Source organism: Budorcas taxicolor, chromosome 11 (genome assembly GCF_023091745.1).
Source record: "Budorcas taxicolor isolate Tak-1 chromosome 11, Takin1.1, whole genome shotgun sequence".
Taxonomy (NCBI): Eukaryota; Metazoa; Chordata; class Mammalia; order Artiodactyla; family Bovidae; genus Budorcas; species Budorcas taxicolor.
Genome location: NC_068920.1, coordinates 62,803,782 through 62,825,271, shown reverse-complemented (window position 1 = coordinate 62,825,271; position 21,490 = coordinate 62,803,782). Strand labels below are relative to the sequence as shown.

The 21,490-nt window shown below is 50.5% G+C and overlaps 1 protein-coding gene across 1 annotated transcript; it reads left to right on the top strand.

Moving 5' to 3' along the window:
• The first annotated feature begins 1,531 nt into the window (after positions 1–1,531).
• ACTR1B (actin related protein 1B) lies at positions 1,532–11,357 on the top strand. Its single transcript, XM_052647710.1, has 11 exons — positions 1,532–1,782; positions 4,272–4,336; positions 5,455–5,530; positions 6,535–6,660; positions 7,307–7,431; positions 7,657–7,873; positions 7,990–8,082; positions 8,162–8,336; positions 9,755–9,816; positions 10,048–10,088; positions 10,283–11,357. The coding sequence occupies exons 1-11, from the start codon at positions 1,735–1,737 to the stop codon at positions 10,383–10,385; spliced, it is 1,131 nt and encodes a 376-aa protein (XP_052503670.1). The 5' UTR covers positions 1,532–1,734; the 3' UTR covers positions 10,386–11,357.
• The last annotated feature ends 10,133 nt before the right edge of the window (positions 11,358–21,490 follow it).

The window sequence follows — 21,490 nt, the reverse complement described above, 5'->3', positions numbered from 1 at the left end:
ACATTACAAACCAGCTATACCCCAAATTAAAAGAATTTAATGGGTTATGATGGTAAATTGTATGATGCATGGATTTTACCATAACTTAAAAATAAGGGGAAAGTAATATATACATGAACAGGGCCTTCCCAGGTAGCTCAGTGGTAAAGAATCTGCCTGCCAATGCAGAAGACGCAGGAGATGTGGGTTCAGTCCCCGAGTCAGGAAGATCCCCTGGAGAAGAGAATGGCAATCCACTCCAGTACTCTTGCCTGGGAAATTCCACGGACAGAGGGGCCTGGCTGGCTACAGTCCGTGGGGTCACAGAATAGCTGGACACAACTGAGCAACTCAGCACCCATGCACAAATACATGAACAAGTTAAAAAATTAAAGTTCACATTGTGCAAAGAATTTGCTCTTCATTCCCCCACCTTTGCCAGTGGCCCCCCTTCCCCATATTAAAAAGTCTTGAAGGTTCCTCAGACATTCTTCAGAGCCATTCACACATAAAACATTCTGGACACTGTGACTGCCTTTCTTTGCTTTGACTTAGCCGTATGTCCTGCTGTATTTCATATCAGATTATATAGAACTCCTTCATTATTTTAAACAGTTGCACGCTGACCCATTTTATGAACGCACAGACACCGGATACAAATGAACGCATAATTCTATTTGCATAAAACTCCAAAATAGGCTAAACTAACCTGTGGTGACTGAAGACTGGAGGATAGTAGTCCGTTTCGAGGAAGAAGAGGGCAGTGAGCAAGAGGGGTGGGAGGCTTGTGGAGTGCTGCTCATGCTGTTTTTTAAGCTCAGTATTCACAAGTTAATAATTTATTGAAATGTACACTTACGACTTCTGCACTTTCCTGTATGATGTTGTGCTTCAACTTGGCCAAATTTAATCTCACAGTCTAGTGGGAAAGTTCTAGGAAGAGTGGCAAATAACTATGGCTCAGTCTGGCCAATGAATTCAGGACTGGGTATCTTGCCCTGGGGACCCCTGAGCGGTTGGAGGCTCCCCGCGTGCTCATCCCAGCTGCTGCCAACAGGATAACTGTTGGGCAAGGTACACACGCGTTGAGGCTCCTTGGTTCCCGTATCTAAAATCGGGAAATAATACCCGAGTAATTGCAAGGGTGTAATATCTATGTAACATCTATGTAAAATGGGCAGAAGTGCTGCGCAAGCACTAAGCTGGTGCTCCATTCACTTCAGCTACCGTTATCACGAAATTATCATTTTTATAAGGAAAAGGATCTTCCTCAGTGCTCAATAAAGAAATGCTTTGTGTGAAAGATCCACCGCCGGCCTCCTTGGGGACTGCTCGCTGAGGAAAACAACAGTCCAGGACGAGCGAACTATCAGCCCGCCGGCTCCGACCCCGCCTTCTTTAAGCGCGGAGCGATGACGTCACCCGCACGCGCTGCAGCCTACCTTGGAGGCGCCCGGGCAGTTCTTCCCGGCGGCCTCGATTGGCTGGCCAGCACCCGGCGGCCCCGCCCCTTTGCCCCCGCGGGGCCCCGGCGCCCGGCGTCAATCTGCCTAGGTGGGAGCGGTGACTGGCCGCGGGGCCCGCCCTCTTGAAAGCCTCCGCCGGGCTCGCGTAGGCTGCGTGCTCGGGGTGGGAGGGGCGCAGCAGCGCGTCTGGAGCCGCGGTGGTCCCGGTCCGCCCGCCTGCCTGCCTGCCTGCCAGCCGTTGGTTACTACTGCAGGCCCGCCTGCTGGGCAGGGCCGGCCCGGCCCGTCCATGGAGTCCTACGATATCATCGCCAACCAGCCCGTGGTCATCGACAACGTGAGGCTTGGCGACCGGGGGGAGGGCGGGGGTGGACGCGGCGAGGTCCGCAGGGACTCCCGCCCGTCTTGCCTGGTCCTCGGCTCGTTGCCGGCCCGCCACTCCTGCGGGCTGTCCCCACTTGGCCCTGTATCCCGGGCCGCGGGACGAGCCCCCCGCAAGCGTGGCAGAACCCCAGCCCCAGCGCTCCCTAAGCAGGCGGGGAGGTCAGGAGAGGAAGGGGTCCCATATGTCTGGCAGCCCTTGATCAGCATCTAGAGAGTCGGGTACAGCCGGGCGACCGACCGACGTGCCAGGCCCGGGGACTCACCCCGGACCCTTCTCGGTGGAGAGTAGGCTCACTGGATGAGTTTCGACCCCAGCCCCTTTACCTCTCCTTAGGCTTTGGCTGCCCTCCTACTGGAGGAAAGACACTGTTTGCCCCTTTGCACACTGCTTGCCCCATCTTTTGGGGACGCTTGACCTGCGGGCCTCTACAACAGCTCTTCCCAAGTGCTGCACCCCCAGGCAGCACCTTCAGGGTAGGCAGGCCCCACTACGCCCTTTTCCTGGGACTGGGGAAATGCACGTTAAGTTTTGCCAACCACATACCCACCGCTGGCTGGGCACTCGCCTGCTTTGACCCTTTCCTTAAGTGCTCCCTGAGCCAAGCGGATGTTCCACAGCTGGGAGGGCAGTGGAGAGAATTCAGGACCACTCTTCCCAGGACCTGTAAGCAGTTTGGGGGTCTTGCTTGGAAACCTCAGAGGAAAGTTGCCGGGCTCCATCGTGGTCTTGTCCTTCAGCACCGTAGCTCAGCTCAGCATGGTCTATAGGAAGAAGATGTAGGGCAGGGATCAGTGGATCTGCCCCTAGCTGAGTGTCTGCCTCTGAACTGTGGGCCTTGGAATTTTTAATAATGACTCATTGCTCTTTCTGGGATCTGTCTCCCTTGCACATGACCCCCATGTAATCTCTGAATGGCTGTCTGTTTTGGAGTAACCATGTGAGGGCCCTGTGTCACAGCAGGGGGTGTTTAATAAGATGGCTGAAGCTGGGCTTGGGGATGCTCTCCATCAGGCTTCAGGAAGGATCAGCCACTTCATTTCTTGCCAGGCTAATCAACAAGTTTATGAGTTTCAAGAACAACCTGCTTGGTCCCACTGGGCTGTTTCTTTCTCTTTTTAAACAACTTTTTATTTTGTATTGCCTGCGTGCTCAGTCACTGTCATTTCTGACTCTTTGCGACCCTATGGGCTATAGCCCACCAGGCTCCTCTGTCCATGGGATTCTCCAGGCAAGAATACTGGAGTGGGTTGCCATGCCTTCCTCCAGGGGCTCTTCCTGACCCAGGGATCAAACCCGCATCTCTTCTGTCTCCTGCTTTGGCAGGCGGGTTCTTTACCGTGAACACCACACGAGAAGCCCATTTTGTATTGGAGAATAGCCAGTTAAAAAACAATGTTCTGATAGTTTCAGGTGAACAGCAAAGGGACTCGGCCATATGTACACATGTATCCATTCTTCCCCAAACTCTAGGGGATGTTTATTTCTGTTCTCCAGGTCCCAAGGGTGGTAATGGGTGGTGGGGAGAGAGGTTGAGATGCTGATTCCTGCCGTGGGTGGGAGGTTTCTAGATATCAGGATCCCTTTAAAAGTCTCCATCCAGCTTCCATGCTGGAGCAGTGGCAGGACCAAGCTCTCCTCCTCTTGTCTCTGGGGAAGCCACTTGAGGAGGAGTGCTAGTTGGTCCCCATGCACCCAGTAATCTTTCCCAGCCAGTCCTGTATGTGGTCCATAGCTACTGAGGGGAGTGGCCCATGCTTTTTCAAGCATGTTGAAAAAAGCCATAAGCAACCAGCCTTAAGGGTTGCTTCTTGCTAAGGAGTCCTCCTGCCTGGAGCCGAGCCACGAGTGTGCCTAGGAGGGTGTACTCCTTCTCCACACTGGTGACATTCTGACTTGCATAATTCTTGGTGATGAGGGGCTGCCCTGTGCGCTGTAGGATGTTTAGCAGCATCCCTAGCCTCTACCCACTAGATGGCAATAACAGCCTCTGACCCCAGTCTTCAGACATTATCAGATTTGGGGCTGCATGCATGCTCCATTGCTAAGTTGTGTCTGAATCTTTACAGCCCCATGGACGGCCCCATGGACTGCAACCCACCAGGCTCCTCTGTCCATGGGATTTCCCAGGCAAGAATACTGGAGTGGGTTGCCATCTCCTTTTCCACGGTATCTTCCCAACGCAAGGACTGACCTCACATCTCCTGTGTTGGCAGGCAGATTCTTTACCACTGAGCCACCTGGGAAGCCCTCAAATTAGGGGGATGAGACGCAAAGTTGCCCCTAGTTTTGAACCACTGGTGTACATGTAAATGGCCTTGCCCTCTTGGCAGGATCTCAGGCTTCCTTCCCAGGCTACTGTCGGGGGCAGCCCTCTCCACAGCAGGGCACCACCTTCATCTGGAGATGAATGTTGGAATCTAGCTGCTGTTTTTTTTTTCCAGGGTTCCGGGGTGATCAAGGCTGGCTTTGCAGGAGACCAGATTCCCAAATACTGTTTTCCAAACTAGTAAGTGTTGATCAGGCAGTATTCCTAACCCTTTGGTTTGCTTCTGGGGAGAACTTGGGTCCTGTGTCACAACTCTCTTCGAGGCTAACTCTTGCCCCTGCCTGTAGGGGAAAACACCAGATTTGTGAAGCTGGTGTCATGAAGGGCTATGGAAGGAGAAGACACTCTGGGCTTCCCCCACCCCTCCAGAGTCTGGTTTTGGTCCCTCCTGGAGCGGGAAAGGAGGAGCAACCACCAGCATCCCCCTGGGAACAAGGCATGGTAGCAGCAGCAAGAACACAAGAGAGACCTAAACCCAGAGGAGAAAGAATGGGGAGTTACTGCCGCTCCTTCCTCCCAGGAAATGCTCTCTTCAGGGCTCATTTATTTTCAAGCTCTAGAAGATGCATTGTGCGGTCAGGGGGAATCCTTCCCTGCGTGATGCCCGTGGTGGCAGAGAAGAGAGGGGAGTGAAACCCAGGGAAATTTGGGGGCACTCCACCGGCCGCTCAAGCCCATTGGGAAGTTTTCCCTTGATGGTGTTTTGTCTCAAATCCTGGAGGCCTTAGAGCTTAGTGGCCGAAGCCAGGGTAGGGGAGTCCTCAGGCCCCCTTGGCCATGTCAAGACAAAGCCTGCATGGGGTATCCAGGCCTCAGCTGTCCTTTCTGAACTCACCTGGAGTGTAATTAAAGGTTCCTCTTGACGTGCAGCGAAGAGGATTTTGGAATGGTAGCTCATCCACTCTGCCAAGAGCTGCATCTGTGTTTCAGAAGCCCTGTCAGGGAGAAGGACGGGATTGACTGAGTGAGAGAAGGGTGAAGGAAGGAGCCTGGCCCTGCTTCCTGGGGCCACCCCACCTTGTTCTACCCCCGTGAAATCCACAGTGAGGGCTGAGTCATCACGGCTGCAGAAGCAGACCCTCTGCCAGGGCTGACATTCCAGACCTCTTGGCCCTCTCTGGGAGGGCTGGTGGGAAACGGCGGGAACCCCTTTTCTTCTGGCCCTGAGTCTTCTGTCCTTCCAAGGCCTGCTCTGTGGTTTAGGCCTAGGTTCTGACCATTGGAGTCGGACTTTGGTTTTCCTGGACTAGGCTCGCCTATGTCCCCTGCCCATCTCCCTGACTTTTCTGTCCCTGCAGTGTCGGGCGCCCCAAGCACATGCGGGTGATGGCTGGAGCCCTGGAAGGAGACCTCTTTATCGGACCAAAAGCAGAGGTAACATCTGTGGTGCCTGTCTTTGCCTGGGTTGAGGTCTTCTGTCCCAGGAGCCTTGACTGGTGGTCAGAGGGCCCTGGGCCCTCTCTGGGACCACCTACTGGGTGTCATAAGCACTGTGGTCCATTTGCTCTGTGAGACAGCCCAGGGTTCCTGTGTATGGTGACACAGTAAGACCACTTCCTGCCCCTTCCTTTAGAAGCCACAGAGGAAAGAACTGGTTAAAATGTCACTTTAAAGTCTGAGTCGCTTGGACTGATGACTGATGGGCTGAGAAGGCCAGCTCTGTGCTCCAGCTGGGGGGTTGGGGGTGGAAGGGGCTGCACCGCCAGGTGAGGCCCTTGGGAGGAGGAGCGGGTGGGGGTGGGGGTGGCAGGGACTAGCCAGCAAGCGCAGTTTAGGCGCCTGGGGAGGACAGGAAGGGGTGCTGAGGACCCAGAAACTGCGGTCAACAGGAGCCGCAGCCGTGGGCGGGAGGCCAAGTGGTGCTGGACAGAAGGACCGCGTTGTAGGGGGACGTTGAAGGGCAGGTCTCTGCAAGACACACCTGTACTGGCTGAAGTGCTGGGAGGAGAGGTGGCAGCACGTGGCCGCAGGAGGGGCCATGTAGGACGGCTGTAGTGGGGTTGGCCGTCACAGAGGCTCCTGGCGCTGATGGGAACGGGAACTGAAGTGGTGGTGGAGCTGGTGGTCAGGCCATGTGTGAGGCTGGAAGGGAAGGATGTGCTAGTAGTGAGTGTAGAGGACACGGGCCGTGGGGGAAGGAATGGGGGAGCTGTGGGGTTCAGGGGAGCATGCCACCACCCCCTGTGGTCCCGGTCTTCGAAACAGGCTGGACTTTCAGATCCAGGTAAACAATGGGACAGATGAACCCATGCTGGGTTAAGGATGATCTAAGGGGCACAGGGACCCCCGGTGAGCGGATGAAGGGGTGGCCCCCCCTGAGGGCAGAGAACAGCTGCTGGGTGAGTGTCTGGTGCCACCTCCAGCCTCCCGGTCTGCAGGAGCACCGGGGGCTGCTGGCCATCCGCTACCCCATGGAGCACGGCGTGGTGAGGGACTGGAACGACATGGAGCGGATCTGGCAGTACGTCTACTCTAAGGACCAGCTGCAGACCTTCTCCGAGGAGGTGGGGCCGCGGCGCCCTCTCCCTGCCCCGCCTGCGGTGTCTGCGTCAGGCTTCCACACTTTCTCTGGCTCTTGTCTGGCATGAAGCCCCTGCCACCTTGCATTGTGTGGGTGTGGATCCCTGCCGTCCCTGAATTATGTGGGTGTGGGTCCTTGCCTCCCCTCTGCCCCGCATTGTGTGGGTGTGGGTCCCTGCGCCCCTCTGCCCTGCATTGTGTGGGTGAGGGTCCCTGCCACCCCTCTGCCCTGCATTGTGTGGGTGTGGGTCCCTGCCGCCCCTCTGCCCCGCATTGTGTGGGTGTGGATCCCTGCCGTCCCTGATTTATGTGGGTGTGGGTCCCTGCGCCCCTCCGCCCTGCATTGTGTGGGTGTGGGTCCCTGCCACCCTGCGTTGTGTGGGTGTGGATCCCTGCCGCCCTGCATTGTGTGGGTGTGGGTCTGCACAGCTAGCGGCAGCCAAGTAGAATATTCCAGGGGGCGCTGGGTCTTTGGAAGACTCACTGCTGGCAGATGACTTGCCGGCGCCCTCGGGAGGGATGGGAGACAGCAGGTTCGTGTGCTCCCGGGGTAGGTGGCTCTCTGGAAAGATCCCGGCAGGGCCTGCACGTTGCCTTTGCACCTGCCCGGAACTCTGCCGTCTCCTGCAGCATCCTGTTCTTCTTACGGAAGCGCCACTCAACCCGAGTAAGAACCGGGAGAAGGCGGCGGAGGTGTTCTTCGAGACCTTCAACGTGCCGGCCCTGTTCATCTCCATGCAGGCCGTGCTCAGCCTGTGAGTGCCCCCTCGGCCCTGGCCCTCGCGTCTCTGGCCTCCTGATGGGGATGCTGCGGCGCCTGACTTCCCTGAACAAACAGCCTCCTCATGGCCATCCCTATAGCGGGGCCCGTGGGTCCCTTGCTCAGACCAGATAATGCACACGCCCCGGGGTCCCTTCCAGGGGTGCGGAGGTCCCAGTGCCTCAGTGGCTGAGGTGAAGGGATGCTGACCTGGTGACAGGTACGCCACAGGACGCACGACGGGAGTGGTATTGGACTCGGGGGACGGGGTCACCCACGCCGTCCCCGTCTACGAGGGCTTCGCCATGCCGCACTCCATCATGCGGGTGGACATCGCCGGCCGCGACGTCTCCCGCTACCTCCGGCTGCTGCTGCGCAAGGAGGGGGCGGACTTTCACACCTCGGCTGAGTTTGAGGTCGTCCGGACCATCAAAGAGGTGACATGGGGCAGGGAGTGGGGAAACGAGGGTGGTCGGACCCAGCATGAGGTTGAGCCCTGGGTATGCAGGTCCCCGTGGCCACCTCCTGAGGGCCCTGTCTCTGCCCACCGCAGCGGGCCTGCTACCTGTCCATCAACCCCCAGAAGGATGAGGCTCTGGAGACAGAGAAGGTGCAGTACACCCTGCCCGACGGCAGCACGCTCAACGTAAGCTCGGGCCGGGCGCGGGCGGGTGGGGATGCCGGGACTGGAGGAGGCGGGACTAACTTCATCTTGTGTTTCGAAGGTGGGACCAGCGCGGTTCCGGGCCCCTGAGCTGCTGTTCCAGCCAGACCTGATAGGGGATGAGAGTGAGGGACTCCATGAGGTTCTGGTCTTCGCCATCCACAAGTCTGACATGGATCTGCGCCGCACGCTGTTCGCCAACATCATGCTTTCCGGTGGCTCCACGCTTTTCAAAGGTACCTAGTTGGTCGGGATGGTATGGCTTGGAGGCCGCAGGTAGTGGGGCCCTCAGACTGCACCCCAATTCCTGAAAGCCTGGGATATGGCCCATTTTCTGTGGGTTTTTTGGTTTTCAGTGAGTTGGTTTTTTTTAAGGGATAGATTTGAAATTAAATTTTGTTTACAAATAGATGGTAAGTTTAATGAGGTCTAAAATGTATTTGATGAAGTCTGCCTTCTGTTGACCTGGTCACCCGGTTCCCTCCCCACAGTTATTGTTAGTTGCTCATCTGTACCTAGATAAAGCATCCTTTTTACTCAGCCCTGGACTTTACTCTCTAGACTTTCCAGGTGGCTCAGTAGTAACGAATCAGCTTGCCATTGTGGGAGATATGGGTTCAATCCATGGCTCAGGAAGATCCCTTGGAGAAGGAAATGGCAACCCACTCCATTATGCTAGCCTGGAGAAATCCATGGACAGAGGAGCCTGGCGGGCCACAGTCCATGGGGTTGCGAAGAATCAGACCTGACTTAGCGACAGAGCAGGAACACAGAGAGCAGGAACACGAGCATACTCTCCAGCTCCACGCCCTGTGTTGTTGATTTTGCTCCACAGACAGCAGATGTTTGTGTAGGTTCTCTTTATCTGGCCCTGAGGGCTGGATGTGCCATTGAACCATTAACCTGCTGATGGCCTTGGAGGTGGTGATAAAACCTGCCAATGGCCTTGGAGGTGGTGAAATTCTTTCTCATCACAAAAATGTTCCACTGGGTGATTGCATGCACTATCACTTCACGTAATGGGAAGACACCTGAAAGATAAATCCTATGGATGGAATTGCTGAGTCAGAGGGTACACATGTGTGCATTACCTGGTAGATAGATATCACAAGTTTCCCTCCTGAGAGGCTCCCCCAGTTACGGCAGTCCCCCAGCCCCATCCCAACACTGTGCAAGACGTTTGCCTGTCTATTGGATGGAAGCGACTGCTTGTTCTCCTGACTCATCATTGGCCTTTGACTGCTTCTGGTGGTTTTGGCTCTGGAGTGTCAAGGGGGAGAGGATAGGGGTCAGGCAGTGGTGGGTGACTTGGGGTTCCATCTTCTGCTACCTTCCTTCCTTCCTGAAGAGGGAAGCGGGCCCACCTGCAGGCACACTGCTGGATCTTTTCTGCCTTTGGTGTGGTTCTCTCCACCCTTACTCCTGGCAAGAATGACTAAAACAAGGACTTCCTGGCAGTCCAGTGGTTAAGACTGCACACTTCCACTGAGGGAGCATGGGTTCGATCCCTGGTCAGAGAACTAAGATCCCACATGCTGCGTGGCATGGCCAAACAATAAAATAGTAGCTTACAAAATAAAAAAAGTGGATGTGAGGGAGCTAGTGATGAGGGGTCAGATGTGGACCCTGGGTTCAGCCAGCCTTGTGTTCACAGGCTTTGGCGATCGATTACTAAGTGAAGTAAAGAAGCTTGCCCCAAAGGACGTCAAAATCAAGGTGAAGTTGTGGGGAGTCCCTGTAGGGCATGGGGGTGCTGGGCAACCTTGACCTGGGGAGGGAAGGGCAAGAAGCCCCTTCAGATGTCCTCTGCCTTCACACCCAGCCTGGCCCTGCTGCCCTTCCTGCTCCTGGCTGACGCCGGGCCGCAGGCACTGGGGGAAATGCCCCCAAGGCTGGGATGGGGTTGCTGGGAGGGCAGGGCAGTGACACTGTGCTTGTTGCCTCCAGATCTCGGCCCCTCAGGAACGGCTGTACTCCACGTGGATCGGGTAAGGCGGGGCCCAGAGCCGGGGCCCTGGGAGGAGGCCACTGTGCTCTGGACACTTTTTCCTGGGCTGGTCCAGGCCGGGTGGAGGCGGGTGGATGTCCCCCACAGGTTAGAGAAGTGGAGTCCTGGGCGGCCAGGGCGGGCGGCTGGCTCAGCCCTCAGGTCCCCAGGAATGCTGTCCCTCCCTCCTCACAGGGGCTCTATCCTGGCCTCACTGGACACTTTTAAGAAGATGTGGGTATCCAAAAAGGAGTATGAAGAGGACGGCTCCCGGGCTATTCATCGAAAAACCTTCTAGTGGCCAAGGAGGAAGGCATAGCTCTGGGAGGAAGGGGGAACCAGAGTCCTTAACCCTCTGTGGTTGGGTTCACAGACGAGGCCTGGACCCCCTGCACGCCCTGAACCCTGGGCAAGTGGTGCAACAGCGCTTCGCTGAAGCCTCCCCTATACACATGTGCACACGCGCACACATAACACACACGCACACACGGTCGCAGTTAGCTGCATGGATGGGAGGCTGGAGCTGGAAGGTAGGAATTGAGGGGCCTAGCTTCGGATGGTTCTGGGTGTCCCCCGTGGCAGAGCCAGTTAGGCCCGTGGTTCTCTGCTTCCCTAAGCTCCAAGGCCAGACACCGGAACGCCCCCATCGCCTCTGACAGAACCCCTCCGAGTGCCTGGATGCCTGCGTGACTAGCCCTGGGGAGTGGGGGGCTCCAGCGGTTCCCTTTGCTGTGTGACTGCTCCTTGTGCCACATTCTTGTCCTGACCCAGCCGAGCAGCCCAGAAGGCCACACCTTGGCGTCCCTGACCCCCTCATGCTCTGTCCTCTCGTCTTTCCACGTGGGCGCTTTGGTGTAGACTGAGTTCTGGGCAGTCTTCCGACCCCAGTGAGGGGGTCTGGGCCAGGGTCCAACCCTGTGGAACCAGGACAGGATGCACGGGGTCTGGGCAGCCACAGTGGGTTGTGCGTTCTCCCCGTCAAAGCACTTCATGGACTTGCTGCTCCCTCTCCTTTACCCCAGTACCTGGGACAGGAAGGGTTAATGGTCTTCATTTGTTGAGGGGAAGCCACTTAATCAGGAGTCAGACCTAGTGGGGGAGAGGGGAGGCACATTTCCTCCTCCCACTTCTCCCACAAAAGAGGTCTTCATTTACCCTATGGCCAGGACCCCCATTCCCTCTCCCACATACGTACAATAACTTAACACAGTTGCCTGAAAAAACTTTTTGTAAGTCATTATAGTAATAATTATGGAAAAGGCCCAGCGCACAGCTCTGTTTTCATGTGTTTCTTTGCACTGTTTGCTCACACACCCCTGGGGACCAAAGCAGTGGGGCTCTGGTGGCAGCTCAGAAGCCTGCGGTCTCAGCGGTTAGTGGGGTGACGCAGCACGGGAGGCCCCGGAGGTTGGGCTCTCAGCCTGGTGGCACAATTCCCCAGGCTCATTACACGCCTGCTGCAGTGCACCAGGAGAAGCAGGTGGCAGGCTGCCCTCCTCCCCCTTATTCCCAGATGGGGCCCTGTGGCAGGTGGGGCTTGGTGGGCCTGTGTTCTCACCTGTTCTGTTTGGAGCACCTCTGCTGCCTGGCTGCGATGAAGCTGAGGCCGACACACCAACACTGATGCAAGTTCCCAGTTCAGACAAGAAGGGCAGGTGATTGGAGACATGTAGAAGGCTATACCTAAGAGCTGGGTTCTGAAGGGAGAAGCTGAGCGGCATGGAGAGGAAGGGCGGTGGAGGGAGAGGGAGCTGTGAGAAGTGAGTTTGGAGTGGCTGCCCTCTACCGCCTCCATCAAGCACTTGAACACATACAGTAGGTCCAGGAAGTGTTATATGTTTGGAGCCAACGGTAAACAAGACATATCTTTGCTCCCCAAAACATACATATCGGGAGAAAGGTAAACAGACTGTTTGAAGACAGAATTGCTGTCTAAGCCAGGAGGTGGGGTAGGCTGACTTGCTTTTGTCCAGGAGGGGTTAGCCAGGTAAATAGGGCATGTTCCTGGGAGAGGTGAGAGTTCAAAGAGATGCCTGGGACCCATGGGGCTAGAAAAAAAGACATGGACCAGCATCATGCCAGAGCAGCAGGGCAGGGTGAGTGGCCTCTGGCTATGATGTGAGGTAAACCAAAGGGGTAGGTTGGAGCGAGCATGTAGGGGCTCTTGAGAGGGCTTTTCGCAGTGTCTTGGGTGATGGGCAGTCAGCTGGGGGTGCACGGTTACCATAGCTGTATGTTGAAGGCAGTGACACCCCAGTAGGAGTAAGCACATAAAATACCCAGATATTGGTTTCTAAATACAATTCTTCAAAGGAAGGAGTCAGAGCTCCTTGGAGAAATTGCAGATCTGGGGCAGAAATCTGAACCTGGGATATCTTGTAGAAGCAAAGTGCTCAGAAAAGATGGGGCTTGTCTAAAGGACTCAGGAACCAACTTGAAGGAGCAACCAGTAGTCAGGTCTGTAATGGATTGTAAGTGATTAATCATGAGTCCAGTCTGAGAAAAATCATTGAATAAATACATACACGGGAGCAGGGGCAGTTCTTTCTTACCGAATTACAGTTAATGAATGTAGAAGGAATAGTAGAAAAAGAAAATCACCCTTAGGCAAACATCCCAGTCACCACTGGTGCAGCAGAAATGGATCCAAAAACTAGTAAGCAAAAGTAAGGACATTCGCATTATCTCAAAGTATATACCCATGAGGTACTTACTAGTTTAAAAAGGAAAAGGTAGTAACTATACAGGGGAGGAACCTAGTAAATATCAAATCATCCAAGTTTAATCCAATTATCCAAGTTTACATCCCAGGTAATGAGTCACTCTCGATGTGATACATTAAGAGGCTGCAATGTCACTTGTGTGTTCTTGGATACCCTCAGTCTAACCAGGAACAAACAGCAGGCAAACCCAAACTGAGGGCATTCTACAAATGAATGGATCAGGCGTCTTGTTCAAAAGTGACAGGATATAAAGACAGACTAAGGAATTGTCACAGGTTGGAGGAGACTAAAGAGGCTGTGATGATGGAATGCAGTGGGTCAGAAAGGACCTTACTGGGAGAGCTGGCAGAATCACTTAACAGTAATGCATCAATGTGAATTTCCTGGTTTCGATCACAGCACTGTGTGTTAATGTCACAGGTTAATGTCAGGGGAAATTGGGTGAAAGATAATCAGGAACTCTGTACTATTTTTGCAACTTTTCTGTAAGTCTAAAATTATTTCAGAATAAAAAGTTAGGGAGGAAAACTCAGGCCTGAGCTAAATGGTCTGGATTCACGATTCTGCTACCATAACTCACTAGCTGCATAATCCTGAGCTGCTCCTAGGTTTCTGTATCTCTAATGTGGGGATGATAATAATAGCACCTACCTCATGGGTTTATTAACAGCCTGGGACATTTTGTGTCAGAGGATAGAAGTGCTACAAGAATGACAGGGACCTGTCAAAAGACCATGGAGCCAGCCTGAAGAAGTTCCACTGGTCAAATCTGGAACAAATTAAACTTCAAAAAATAATGACAGTTATGAATTATAATTTATTGAATATAATGTAAAAGCATGAGTCTATACTGACATAGATTAATAAATTGAAAGTTTGATGAGGAACAGGGTATTGACATCTCAAAGTATTACCCATTCAGTTCAGTTCAGTTCAGTTCAGTCACTCAGTCGTGTCCGACTCTTTGCGACCCCATGAATTGAAGCACGCCAGGCCTCCCTGTCCATCACCAACTCCAGGAGTTGGTCCAGACTCATGTCCATTGAGTCCATGATGCCATCCAGCCATCTCATCCTCTGTCGTCCCCTTCTCCTCCTGCCCCCAATCCCTCCCAGCATCAGTCTTTTCCAATTAGATACTTATTAATAATTAAAGGGCAGGAAAAAACATAAATAAAAAAGATACCTGTACCCCAGTGTTCACTGCAGCACTATTTACAATAGCCAGAACATGGAAGCAACCTAGATGGCCATCAACAGAGGAACGGATAAAGATGTGGTATGTATAGATAATGGAATATCACTCAGCCATAAAAAAAGAACAAAATAATGCCATTTGCAGCAACATGGACGGCCCTCAGTTCAGTTCAGTTCAGTCGCTCAGTCGTGTCCGACTCTTTGCAACCCCATGGATTGCAGCTCACCAGGCCTCCCTGTCCATCACCAACTCCCAGAGTTCACGCAGATTCACGTCCATCAGGTCAGTGATACCATCCAGCCATTTCATCCTCTGTTGTCCCCTTCTCCTCCTGCTCCCAATCCCTCCCAGCATCAGAGTCTTTTCCAATGAGTCAACTCTTCTCATGAGGTGGCCAAACTACTGGAGTCTCAGCTTTAGCATGATTCCTTCGAAAGAAATCCCAGGGTTGATCTCCAGAATGGACTGGTTGGATCTCCTTGCAGTCCAAGGGACTCTCAAGAGTCTTCTCCAACACCACAGTTCAAAAGCATCAATTCTTTGGCGCGCAGCCTTCACAGTCCAACTCTCACATCCATACATGACTACTGGAAAAACCATAGCCTTGACCAGACGGACCTTAGTCGGCAAAGTAATGTCTCTGCTTTTGAGTATGCTATCTAGGTTTGTCATAACTTTTCTTCCAAGGAGTAAGCGTCTTTTAATTGGATGGTCCTAGAGATTATCATACTGAGTGCAGTAAGTCAAGACACAGAAAGACAAAATGAGATATTGCTTATATGTGGAATCTTAAAAAAGGCTACAGTGAAAATATCTACAACACAGAAGTAGAGTCAGATGTAGAAAACCAACATGTTTATTGGGATGGGGGAGGGATAAGCTGGAAGATCAGGACTGACATATACACACTGCTACAGATAAAACCTAACTAGTGAGGACCTACTATACAGCACAGGGAACTCTACTTAATACTCTGTGATGGCGTATGTGGGGAAAGAATCTAAAAAGTGGATATATGTATATGTAAATAAATAGATAACTATTTATAGGTAACAAATAGATAAGTGTTTTCCTAAGTTCTGATAATAGTTAAAAAGCAACTTCACATTGGGGAAACCTGGCAGACATTACTTTAATCAAGTGACCAAAGGGAACACCTCATCAGCAAAATGCTGTGCTTAGTCGCTCAGTTATATCTGACTCTCTGCAACCCCCTGGATGGTAGCCCACCACCCTCCTCTGTCCATGGGATTCTCCAGGCAAGAATACTGGAGTGGGTTGCCATGCCCTCCTCCAGGGGATCTGCCCAACCCAGGGATAGAACCCAGGGATAGAACCCAGGTCTCCCTCATTGCAGGCAGATTCTTTACCATCTGAGCCATCAGGGAAGCCCAAGAATACTGGAGTGGGTAGCCTATCTCTTCCCCAGGGGATCTTCCCGACCCAGGAATTGAATGGGGGTTTCCTGCATTGCAGGCAGATTCTTTACCAGCTGAGCTACCAGGGAAGCCCCGTTCATCAGCAGTGGGACAAATCAACATCACATGCCCACTGAGACAGGTCCAGTATCTCCTCTTGTTACTCATGCCCAAGATACATAACCTGAATCCAATCATGAGGGAACAGCAGACAAAGCCAAGTTATAATTTTTTAAGAACTGAAAGTTGCTCAGTCATGTCCAACTCTCTGCGATCCCATGGACTATCAGTTCAGTTCAGTCGCCCAGTCATGTCCAACTCTTGGCGACCCCGAGGACCACAGCACGCCAGGCCTCCCTGTCCATCACCAACTCCCAGAGTTTACCCAAACTCATGTCCATCGAGTTGGTGATGCCATCCAACCGTCTCACCCTCTGAAGTCCCCTTCACCTCCTCCCCTCAATCAGGGTCTTTTCAAATGAGTCAGCTCTTCACATCAAGTGGCCATAGTACTGGAGTTTCAGCTTCCACATCAATCCTTACAATGAACACTCAGGACTGATCTCATTTAGGATGGACTGGTTGGACCTCCTTGCAGTCCAAGAGACTCTCAAGAGTCTTCTCCAACACCACAGTTCAAAAGCATCAATTCTTCAGCGCTCAGCTTTCTTTAGAGTCCAACTCTCACATCCATACATGACTACTGGAAAAACCACAGCCTTGACTAGACAGATCTTTGTTAACAAAGTAATGTCTCTGCTTTTTAGTATGCTATCTAGGTTCGTCATAACTTTTCTTCCAAGGAGTATGCGTCTTTTAATTTCATGGCTGCAGTCACTATCTGTAGTGACTTTGGAGCCCCAAAAAATAAAGTCAGCCACTGTTTCCACTATTTCCCATGAAGTGATGGGACCAGATGCCATGATCTTCGTTTTCTGAATGTTGAGCTTTAAGCCAACTTTTCACTCTCCTCTTTCACTTTCACCAAGAGGCTCTTTAGTTCTTCACTTTCTACCACAAGAGTGGTGTCATGTGCATATCTGAGGTTATTGATATTTCTCCCAGCAATCTTGATTCCAGCTTGTGCTTCTTCCAGTCCAGGCTTTCTCATGATGTACTCTGTATATAAGTTAAATAAGCATGGTGACAATACACAGCCTTGATGTACTCCTTTTCCTATTTGGAGCCAGTCTGTTTTTCCATGTCCAGTTCTAACTGTTGTTTCTTGACCTGCATACAGATTTCTCAAGAGGCAGGTCAGGTGGTCTGGTATTCCCATCTCTTTCAGACTTTTCCACAGTTTATTGTGAGCCACACAGTCAAAGGCTTTGGCATAGTCAATAAGGCAGAAACAGATGTTTTTCTGGAACTCTCTTGCTTTTTCCATGATCCAGTGGATGTTGGCCATTTGATCTCTGGTTCCTCTGCCTTTTCTAAAAACAGCTTGAACATCTGGAAGTTCAAGTTCACATATTGCTGAAACCTGGCTTGGAGAATTTTGAGCATTACTTTACCAGCATGTGAGATAAGTGCAATTGTGTGGTCATTTGAGCATTCTTTGGCATTGCCTTTCTTTGGGATTAGAATGAAAACTGACCTTTTCCAGTCCTGTGGCCACTGCTGAGTTTTCTGAATTTGCTGGTATATTGAGTGCACCACTTTCACAGCATCATCTTTTAGGATTTGAAATAGCTCAACTGGGAATTCCATCACCTCCACTAGCTTTGTAGTGATGCTTCCTAAGGTCCACTTGACTTTACATTCCAGGATGTCTGGTCTAGGTGAGTTATCATACCATCGTGATTATCTGGGTCGTGAAGATCTTTTTTGTACAGTTCTGTATATTTTTGCCACCTCTTCTTAATATCTTCTGCTTCCTTTAAGTCCATACCATTTCTGTCCTTCATTGTTCCCCTCTTTGCATGAACTGTTCCCTTGGTATCTCTAATCATCTTGAAGAGATCTCTAGTCTTTCCCATTCTATTATTTTCCTCTATTTCTTTGCATTGATCACTGAGGAAGGCTTTCTTATCTCTCCTTGATATTCTTTGGAACTCTGCATTCAAATGGGTATATCTTTCCTTCTCTCCTTTGCTTTTTGCTTCTCTTCTTTCACAGCTATTTGTAAGGCCTCCTCAAACAGCCATTTTGCTTTTTTGCATTTCTTTTTCTTGGGGATGGTCTTGATCCCTGCCTCCTGTACAATGTCACGAACCTCCATCCATAGTTCACCAGGCACTCTGTCTATCAATCAGATCTAGTTCCTTAAATCTGTTTGTCACTTCCACTGTATAATCATAAGGGATTTGATTTAGGTCATACCTGAATGGTCTAGTGATTTTTCCCACTTTCTTCCATTTAAGTCTGAATTTGGCAATAAGGAGTTCACGATCTGAGGCACAGTCAGCTCCCGGCCTTGTTTTTGCTGACTGTATAGAGCTTCTCCATCTTTGGCTGCAAAGAATAGAATCAATCTGATTTCGGTGTTGGCCATCTGGTGATGTCCATGTGTAGAGTCTTGTGTTGTTGGAAGAAAGTGTTTGCTATGATCCGTGCATTCTCTTGGCAAAACTCTATTAGCCTTTGCCCTGCTTCATTCTGTACTCCAAGGCCAAATTTGCTTGTTACTCCAGGTGTGTGTTGACTTCCAGTCACCTATAATGGAAAGGACATCTTTTTTTGGTGTTAGTTCTAAAAGGTCGTGTAGGTCTTCATAGAACCGTTCAACTTCAGCTTCTTCAGCATTATTGGTCAGGGCATAGACTTGGATTACAAACCATATTGAATGGTTTGCCTTGGAAAGAGAGATCATTCTGTCATTTTTGAGACTGCATCCAAGTACTGCATTTCAGACTCTTTTGTTGACTATGATGGCTACTCCATTTCTTCTAAGGGATTCTTGCCCACAGTAGTAGATATAATGGTCATCTGCGTTAAATTCACCCATTCCAGTCCATTTTAGTTTGCTGATTCCTAGAATGTCGACGTTCTTTCTTACCATCGCTTGTTTGACCAATTCCAATTTGCCTTGATTCACAGACATAACATTCCAGGCCCCTATCCAGTATTGCTCTTTACAGCATCGGACTTTGCTTCTCTCACCAGTCCCATCCACAACCAGGTGTTGTTTTCGCTTTGGCTCCATCCCTTCATTCTTTCTGGAGTTATTTCTCCACTGACCTCCAGTAGCATATTGGGCACCTACCCACCTGGGGAGTTCATCTTTCAGTGTCCTATTTTTTTGCCTTTTCATACTGTTCATGGGGTTCTCAAGGCTAGAATACTGAAGTGGTTTGCCATTCTCATATCCAGTGGACCACATTTTGTCAGAACTCTCCACCATGACCTGACCTTCTTGGGTGGCCCTATAAGGCATGGCTTAGTTTCATTGAGTTAGACAAGGCTGTGGTCCATGTGATCAGAGTGGCTAGTTTTCTGTGATTGTGGTTTCAGTCTGTCTAGCCTCTGATGCCCTCTCTCAGCGCCTACCATCTTAGTGGGGTTTCTCTTATGCTGGATATGGGGTATCTCCTCACCACTGCCACTCCTGACCTTGGACGTGGGGTATCTCCTATACAGGCCATGAAATTCTCCACACCAGGATACTGGAGTGGGTAGCTTTCCCCTTCTTCAGAGCATCTTCCCAGGGATTGAATCCAGGTCTCCCGCATTGCAGGCAAATTCTTTACCAGCTGAGCCACAAGGGAAGACCTTAAAAGTGTCAAGGTCATAAGAATCAAGGAAAGGCTGAAGTGTTCCAGTGTGGAGGAGGTTAAAGGGACATGACAACTGAAGGCACCACGAAATGGATTCTTTGCTATAAAAGACATTCTTGGAACATTTAGCACAACTTGAATAGAGTCTGAGGATTAAATGGTAAAAAAGTACAAGTTGTAATATCCTGATTTTGATAGTCATACTGGAGTTACAGAAGAGAACATCTGTAGGAAACACCCACTCTCCTGTGATGGGGCATCCGATCAGTAACTTGCTCAAATGGTTCCAGAAAAAAAAAAAGATCTTTGTTCTGTCTTTGCAGATTGTTTAATAAATACTATTAGAGAGCTGCCTGTGGACTTCCCTGGAGGTCCAGTAGTTAAGAATCTGCCTTCCAATGTGGATTGGAAGACATGGGTTCGATTCTTGGTCCAGGAAGACTCCACGTGGCACGGACAAACTAAGCCAGAGTGCTCTGACTACTGAGCCCGCATGCTGCAACTATTGAAGCCCATGTGCCTATAGCCCATGCTCCACAAGAGAAGACACTGTAATGAGAAGCCGTCACACTGCAACTAGAGAATGCCTGTGTGCAGCCATGATGACCCAGTGCAGCCAAAAATGAATAATAAATATGAAATGAGAGAGCTATCTGCATTCTTGCCTAGGGAGGAGAGATGGGATCCAATTTCTAAGCTGCTAAATGGCCAAGGGTTCAAATGGAGCCCATTTCTATCCAAAAGCATAGGTTTGGTGTTCTTAGTTGGGGTGGGGAGTGGGGGGTAGTTTTACACTTCCTCTCTGACCCCAGGGTCCCAGTTACCAAGAGGGAAGAAAAAGAGCTTCTCCATGCTTTTGTGGCTAGCCTGAGGTGGATGTTCTCTGCCTTGGCTGCATGTTGAAAATACCTGGGAAACTTTAAAGTAATAATGCCTGGATCTCACCCCCGGAAATTCTGCTTGGATGGTCTGGATACGATCTGGGTATTGGGAACAGAAAGAGCTCTAGCTGATTCTAATTAATGTGCAGCTAAATTTGAGACCTGCTAACCCAGGATACAGGAGTTAACTGATCTACTGATGCCATGAAAGCATTACAGTTCTATACAAGTCTGACCTGGGTCTCATGGGCTGAAATCACTATGACAGCCAGGTTTGTGTTTCTTCTTGGAGACTGGGGGAGAATCTTTTCCTTGCTTTTCCCTGCTTCTAGAGGTTAATTGCATTCCTTGACCTGTGATCCCCTTCCTCCATCTTTAAACCAGTAACACTGCATCTCTCTTAACATTCCTCCACAGTCACATCTCCTTCTGACCCTCTTCTGCCTCCCTTGTGATTACTGAGCCCACCTAGATAATCCAGGATACTCTCCCTATTTTCAGGTCAGTTGATTAGCAACCTTAATTGGAATTAAGCATCTGCAACCTTAATAACCTTTTACTGTTCAACTTAACATATTCACAGATTCTGGAATTAGGATATGGACATCCTTTGTTGTTTTTGTTGTTGTTGTTCAGTTGCTAAGTCCCGTCTGACTCTTTGCAACCCCATGGTCTGCAGCACACAAGGCTTCCCTTGTCCTTCACCATCTCCCAGAGTTTGCTCAAATTCATGTCCATTGAGTCGGTGATGCTATTTAACCATCTTATCCTCCGCTGCCTCCTTCTCCTTCTGCCTTCAATCTTTCCCAGCATCAGGGTCTTTTCCAATGCGTCGGCTCTTTGCATCACATGGGCAAAGTACTGGACATCCTTGGGGGACCAGTATTCAGCTACTGCAGTCTGGAAATATATGGAGATTCTTCTTAGCGGAAAACTGGTTAAAATTTTTAAAAGACAGAGAAAAAGAAGGGGTACTTAAATCTACAGACTTACTGCAATCCCTATCAAAATACCAGAGGCATTTTTCACAGAACTAGAACAAATAATTCCAGGATTTTTATGGAACCACAAAAGACCCTGATAGCCAAAACAATCATGGAAAGAACAAAGACAGAGGTATCATGTTCCCTGATTTTAATCTATACTTCAAAGATATAGTAATCATAACAGTATTATACTGGCACAAAAATAGACATATACATCAATGAAACAGGTTTGTATCAACAAAATAAAAAGCAGCCCACTGAATGGGAGGAGATATTTGCAAAAGATATATCCAATAAGGGGTTAATATCCAAGGTACTTGAAGAAATCATACAACTCAACATTTAAAAATAAAAAACTCAATTAAAAAATGGGCAGAGGACCTTAACAGACATTTTCCCAAGACATATAGATGGCCAACAGATGAATGAAAAGATGCTCAGCATCACTAATCATCAGGGAAATGCAAATCAAAACCACAGTG

Coding starts and splice junctions, on each gene's coding strand:
- ACTR1B (XM_052647710.1), top strand. CDS start 1,735: ATGGAGTCCTACGATATCATCGCCAACCAGCCCGTGGTCATCGACAAC. Junction 6,661..7,306: donor TGCAGACCTTCTCCGAGGAG/GTGGGGCCGCGG, acceptor CGTCTCCTGCAG/CATCCTGTTCTTCTTACGGA. Junction 10,089..10,282: donor CTGTACTCCACGTGGATCGG/GTAAGGCGGGGC, acceptor CCCTCCTCACAG/GGGCTCTATCCTGGCCTCAC.